Raw genomic sequence first — 7,500 nt, forward strand, 5'->3', positions numbered from 1 at the left:
ACAATTTCTAAACTGGCCAAAAATCAGGATATAGGATCACATTTGAGGCTCAAGGTCCAGGCATTGCATTCGTGAACTCGAAGCGAGTAATAGGACATAGGACTTGCACATATATGAAGGTTGCAACACTAAGGATAACTCACTTTTCCTTGCCATTCCCTGCAACGGCATCTGATTTAGGGATGCGATTTTCGCCTTCGTGGGGCCGCGCTTGGGTGGCTGACCCCACAGTTGGGACCAAACGATGTGTTACGGCATTCTGGTCGATTTCTTGGACCAGCGTGCTTTCTTGTGGCTTGATGCTTGGCATCTCCGTGTCCGAGGGCGCCCTGGGTTGGGAGGAGACGAGGTCAACGCAACCAGACGTGACCTCTGACCTGAGCATTCTTGTGACATCTCCACTGAATCCCAGCATCAACAAGAGGCCTAATATGCCTCCCAGCACGACCACTAGCCTATACGTGCATTTCATTTTGGCACAAAAACCCACACATGACACCTGCCATCACGCCCACATCACGCCCGACGCGTCCATCACGCCCACTCACGCCCTTCGCTCCTCCAAGCGCTCTGCCTTGGCGCCGCGCTTTCTCCCCACCTGTGTCGCCTTCAGCCCAAATGTTGTACTGCCGCGTCCACTTATACATCCTTTATACATCTCATTGCTAATGCATCTATATTTGAAATACCAATTCAATTATAGTTCAATCTTTTAATTATTATTTATTTGGAAACAGTATAAATACTAGTTCGAGGAGGAATAATTTCTACGTTTGGCAGATAAGTAAAGCTTCTGTTTGTTTACATTCTTTTTTGGCAAAGAAACAAATGAAGCTCAGCAAGGAATAAAGCGAGATAGAACACCTATAGTTAGCATTTAATCTACCACTATTTACTATTTAACATCTAATGAAGTAAAGGATTAGATGGCGATCGATGATTTATCCTAAACTTGGTTAAGATACGGCATTTATTATTATTATAATTATAATTATTATTATTATTATTATTATTATTATTATTATTATTATTATTATTATTATTATTATTATTATTATTATTATTATTATTATTATTATTATTATTATCATTATTATTATCATTATTATTATTATCATTATTATTATTATTATCATTATTATTATTATTATTATTATTATTATTATTATTATTATTATTATTATCAATTTGAATACTTTTATCACTGATATTATTATTATTATTATTATTATTATTATTATTATTATTATTATTATTATTATTATTATTATCATTATTATGAAAACTTTTATCACTGATATTACTATCAATATTCATCATTGTTATCATTATCATTACCAATATTATTATTATTATTATGAAAACTTTTATCACTGATATTACTATCAATATTCATCATTGTTATCATTATCATTACCAATATTATCATTATTACTATCATTATTATCATTATTACTATTATTATTATCATTATTACTATTATTATTATCATTATTACTATTATTATTATCATTGCTATTATCATTATTACTATTATTATTATCATTGCTATCTATTATCATTATTACTATTATTATTATCATTGCTATTATCATTATTGTTATTATTCTAATTGGATATTGTTATCATTATTGTAATTCTATTATTACCCTATTATCCTAATTATTATCATTGCTATTATTATCATTATAATTATAATTAATATTATTATAATAAGTATCATTAATGTTTGCATTATTATTATTGTTACTGTTGTTATGATCATTATCACTATTACTATCATCACTGTTACAATTATCATAATCATCATTATCATTATTGTTATTACTATTATCATTATTGCTTTTACTTTTTACTACTACTATTAATATTACTATTATCATTATTACAATTATTATCATTATCATTATTATCATCAATATGACTATCATCATTATCATTACTTTTATCAGCATTGTTTCTACTACTACTATTATTACTACTATTATTATTACTATTATAATCATTATCATTATTTTCATCAACATGACAATTATCATAATAATACTATTATCATTATAATCGTTATTATTATTATCACCATTACTATTACTATTGTTATCATCATTATCATTATTATTGTTATCATTGTTATTATCATTATGACTGTTGTTGTTATCAATATTATCATCTTGATCATTGTTATTTTTATTGTTAGCATTATTTATTGTTAGTACTATTTTTATTATTCTCATTATTATTATTATTACTATTATTATTATTGTTATTATTATAAATACTATTATTATTATTATTATTATTATTATTATTATCATTTTTATCATTATTATTATTACTACTACTATTATTATTCTCATCATTATTATTATAATTCTATTATTATAATTATTTATTATTATCATCATAATCATTATTTTTTATTATTTCATTATTACTATTATTATTATTATCATTATCATTATTATTGTTATTATCATTGTTATTATTATATCATGATTATTATTAATACTGTTTTATTATTATCATTATATTATCATTGTTGTTGCTGTTGTTGTTGTTATCATCATCATTGTTGTATTATCATTATTATCATTATTATTATTATCAATATTATCATTATTATTATTATCATTATTATTATTATTATTATTATTATTATTATTATTATTATTATTATTATTATTATTATTTTTGTTATCACTACCATTATCATTATCATTACTATTATTTTCATATTATCATTTTCATTATTATCATTTTTTTATTATCATTATGATGATGATGGTGGTGATAATGATGATGATCATTGTCATTATCATTATTATTATTATTATTATTATTATTATTATTATTATTATTATTATTATTATTATTATTATTATTATTATCATTATTATTATTAATATTATTATTATTGTTATCACTACGATTATCATTATCATTACTATTATTATCATATTATCATTATCATTATTATTATCATTATCATTATCATTATCATTATCATTATCATTATTATTATTATTATTATTATTAATATTATATTATTATTATTATTATTATTATTATTATTATTATTATTATTATTAGCAATAGTAGTAGTTGTAGTAGTAGTAGTTATTATTAATACCATTGTTATTTTTAATATCATTATCATTGTTATTATTATCATTATCATTATCATCAGTAGTAGTAGTAATAATAATAGTAGTGACAACAGTAAAAGTAGTATAATTATAATCATCATCACCATTATCATTATCATCATTATGTTATTCTTTTTATTACCATTCTTATTATAATTATTTCCATCATCCTCATTTTTAATAATAATGAAAATATTTGTCATTGGTTTGTTTACAGGTTCGTATAAGCTCGTCGACTAGTCCGTGACCTTTGAATTTGCTTATGTAATTCTAATATATATATAGTGCATGTATGTATTTTGATATCAATAAAAATTAGTAGGTAAAAATGTAAATAAATAATTATTTGATTTGAAGGATAAATGCATGAATTGAGAAATAAATATAAACATTTAAAAAACGAGTCTATGAACATTGCCGCGGAGACCTTTAACTCGCAGAAAACTGGTGCAAGATCTTGGCGTTAGAATTAACAGTTGAATTTTCGTCTTATTGGCGTTTTAGAGTGTTGTGCTTCATTATTTTAACGTTTGATCATGGATACGACGGAACTGCATCATGGAATAATTTAATATGGCGCGTAGAGCCGACTGGAAGGGAGGAGTTTGAATAGTTTACCCTTTGGTAAGTTTCTCGCGTGATATGCGCATATTACAGCAACAGCTATGTTTATTATCATTTATCAGTGTGATTATTTTTTTATTAACTTCCTGCCATTTCCATTTAACTTGCCGTGTTCTTCCTAATTTCTTGTTAGTTTTCTTGCTTTTCATTTTTGTCTTCCCCCTTTTGTTTCATATTATCCCTCTCCTCTCGGTCTTTACCAGTGGATGTTGTTACCGTGAGCGATGCACGGAGATAGAAGGAAAGGGACGCTGTCATCATATAGAGCATAAAAAATAGAGAAATAGACGCAGGTACATCTGCTTTGGCTTCATATTCACTGAAAAAAACAAAAACAAAAATATCCTCATAGTCGACAACAGTCCACAGCCAGAGTTCTGAATGTCTGTTTTATATAAGTTGGCAGGTGCCAAGAAAAGGGTGGGGAACAGGGGTGCTTGCCCTTCTTGTTAGGGACCTAATAGAAGGTAAGAAAGGTTAGGTTTGAATTTTTGTGTTCATATGATACCCTGGTTATAAAACTTTGTCTCTGGAGGGTGCATCACTCTCGGTAACAAATACCTCTTTACCTTCACAGTCTTGCCCTCCAACTCTTCCTTTGATGTTCAGATGTTCAACTGTCTATGCCATATTATCTATATGTATATATAGATAATGGATATGGCTATGTGTATTAACTATTTTTCTGGGAGTTCTGGTTGCGGGTGCTCAGTGTGTAATTCTTGAACTCTGCTGTAATCACAGTACTGAATCAGTCACCCTCAACAACAAATCCTTCACGTATTCACTGCAGGAGAGAGCTTTAGACAAACTAAGCATCGGGCCCTCCCACATGTTGGATGTGCGCTCTTCCCTGCTGTGGGTAGAGAGAGAATTCCTCTGGAACTACCACAAAACTAGTCAATAGATACTGCATTATGTTGCTGTAAATATAGTTACTTTGATAGATAATAATGAGTTTCCAGATTCCACTGCCAATACCAAGAGTATTAGTTTCTATGGATTGCTCATAATGTGTTTTGTCCAGTTAAACTTGTAGTAGATAAGAAAAGTAGAGGGATTAGAATTGAATATGCTATTTGAAAGGATAACTGACACATTACACTATTCAAAGACACTAGCAGATCTACCACAGGCCTTTGCATCACACCTACACATCTGTTGGGCTTCATACCCTTAGCATTCAGGTATATCTAGTAAATCCTCCATATGATTCAAAATAGAGCATAGAGTCCACCATAGCAATTTGTGATTATCCCTTGCTGCAATAAGCATGTCATCTCCATTGAATTTTAATATATATATTTTTTTTCTTGTTTTTTTTTTTACAGATAAATGTCCACAAGGACACACCTACCAAAGAGTCTATTAGGAGGCGTACATGATCTGTTGATTTCCCCTTTCCTTAAGTTTTTGGGATTTTCTTTTTTATGACATGAATTTTGATGCTGTTACAATTACTATTGACATTATGATGATTATTTACTAACAATTCTAATAGCAATATAAGATAAGAAGGAATATTTCCAAAAATCAAGGAAAAGGGTAAGGGTAATGAGATGGGATAGGCACTACTAGTAATCGAGCCATTTTTGATTAAAAAGGATATATAACCAAAACTCACAGTGGGTATGGCATATTCAAACATACCATCCCCTGCAACATTGGCTGAACTAAGGAATCAGTCGAAGACTTTATTTTCCCTGATGATGTTTGTAACTGCATTTGTATTTGATCCTCTTGTTTTTGGGTAAAGCACAGTTCTGATATCTTCAATTGACTTTCAGTTCTGCCATAGCCATCCAAAGATGCGTGCTGCCTGCGTAATCTGTGGAGATCTCTTCATCCACACAGATGACATCTCTGCAACCCCCTGTGGACACACCTTCCATACTGTGTGTCTGATACAGTGGATTGAAAGGTATATGGTGAAATTCTTTTTTACTGAAGTTGGAAGGAGTAAGGGTTCTTGTATGTTTTTATTCTAAAGATTGATTAATCTTTTAGTTTTTCAGATTCCTGATGAATTGAATATGATGATATAAACAATATATAAACAAGAGATACAAGAAATTGTATTAGTCCCAACTACTTTGTTAATCTTTACGGAATGGATACATTAAGTTAAGGCAAATTAAAGATAATATTCCTGTAGAGGACTAAAAGTTGCTGTCGTCAGTACAAGAAATAATCTGCAGACACTAACGGTAATGCCATAAATAAAGGAGAGGTTGTGGAAAGTGCCACCGAGAGCCAAGTCCCCTTAATGATCCAAAAGTTCAGCTCTGTTTTGCCGTGCATACTGAGGTGAAGGCAATGTTTGCCAGAGTTTGTTGAAAGGCAGAATCCCTCATCAACCCTCCTCTCGGGCAGGGCCCAGTCATGGCAACCAAATTTGTTGAAAAATAAATTGATGTGGAGTTGGGGACTTTAAAGAATTACCAATTATTATGAAGGAAAATATGGATAGCATTCATTGATTAAGAAAAATTGTGTAGAATATTCCTTAGCAGGGTTTTGGATGAAGATTGTTATTAATGATAAGAGAGTGTGTGGTATTGCTATTTAGTGGTATTGATCAATGTTAGTTTGGAATGCGGCAGTTGAGTTATGTGGCATCAGCAGAAACTGCACGAAAATTACTCTGGGTGATTGGCTTCTGTCTAGAGTATCCAATGAGGATTTGCATATAAACATTCCTAGAGAGGCCAAAGTGACCATCCTCACAGTCAGATCATTTTTTCTGTCTCTTTTGTTGATTATTGGTGCTTCATTGTCCCAAACCTTACCCTAATCTGAGATCAAGACGTATAAAGTCCTTTTTTCACAATATGTATTTCTGCCTTGTCCCTCTTCTGCTCCTACTAACTACACTGATTCAGTATTTATCTTTATCTTTATTTTTTTTCTTCAGTTTTTTGTGTAATTTTGATAATTTAAACAAAGGGACAATTTTTGTAGTAGAAAAAAATGCATACTTGTCATTTGTCTGTATTCTCACCTACTTAATGCCAGCAGTGATCAACCTATATTCAGACTAGATTAGATAGTTCGGTGTTTGGTAAATATATTATGTTTACATGAGGAACATGTATTCTGGGGTAGGAAATCATGCATTGTACTCATTACCCATTCCACCCATGCAGACCTCCCAATCTAAGTTACAGAAGAAAAAAGGAAAAGAGATATTTTGATTTTTTATCATAACCTTCTGGCCCTGTACTAGACTAACTGAGCAACATATTAGCATAATAAAAAAAAACATCAAGTGCATAAAATGACACTTTTTGAAATATAAGGAACAGTTTTTCCTTTGGTGGAAGTTGCTTGCTGTGTTGGGTAGGAACCACAGTCAACTGCAGATGTGATGATCTTTAGGGGTTAAAGTAGCAGTAACTGACATTTATTATATATGGTGATTGTCAGTACAACAGCATATGCAATCACATACCAACAAGTTATTATTATTATTATTAATGCTGCTACCATCTTGCCCAGGTCGAAATCGTGCCCACAATGTCGCCACAAAGCTACAGAGAAGAGTTTGGTAAAACTCTTTTTTGATTCAGGAGGAGCAGATACATCACATGTCGACCCTGACACATTGCAGCACCAGATTGACAGCCTTAAGGTATAATGCATTTTTCATTATTTATCTCATGTTTTATGTGGTAAAAGTCTTACCATCCCATCATTCCATCCTCAGTTAAGAAGACAACTAATGCCCCTT

The 7,500-nt window shown here is 30.4% G+C and overlaps 2 protein-coding genes across 2 annotated transcripts in view; one reads left to right on the forward strand and one right to left on the reverse strand.

Annotated features, from left to right (window-relative positions):
- Positions 1–584, reverse strand: part of LOC125026323 (glucoside xylosyltransferase 2-like) — a 23,472-nt gene extending 22,888 nt beyond the window's left edge. The window contains exon 1 of the mRNA XM_047614683.1: positions 144–584. Coding sequence (XP_047470639.1) covers positions 144–472 — 329 coding nt within the window. The 5' untranslated portion in view covers positions 473–584. The remainder of the gene's footprint in view (positions 1–143) is intronic.
- Positions 585–3,561: 2,977 nt separating this feature from the next.
- LOC125026620 (E3 ubiquitin-protein ligase TRAIP-like) overlaps positions 3,562–7,500 on the forward strand; it is a 17,697-nt gene continuing 13,758 nt past the window's right edge. The window contains exons 1-3 of the mRNA XM_047615191.1: positions 3,562–3,770; positions 5,558–5,691; positions 7,269–7,401. Of these exons, the coding sequence (XP_047471147.1) occupies positions 5,579–5,691; positions 7,269–7,401 (246 nt within the window). The 5' untranslated portion in view covers positions 3,562–3,770; positions 5,558–5,578. The remainder of the gene's footprint in view (positions 3,771–5,557; positions 5,692–7,268; positions 7,402–7,500) is intronic.

Source organism: Penaeus chinensis, chromosome 6 (genome assembly GCF_019202785.1).
Source record: "Penaeus chinensis breed Huanghai No. 1 chromosome 6, ASM1920278v2, whole genome shotgun sequence".
Taxonomy (NCBI): Eukaryota; Metazoa; Arthropoda; class Malacostraca; order Decapoda; family Penaeidae; genus Penaeus; species Penaeus chinensis.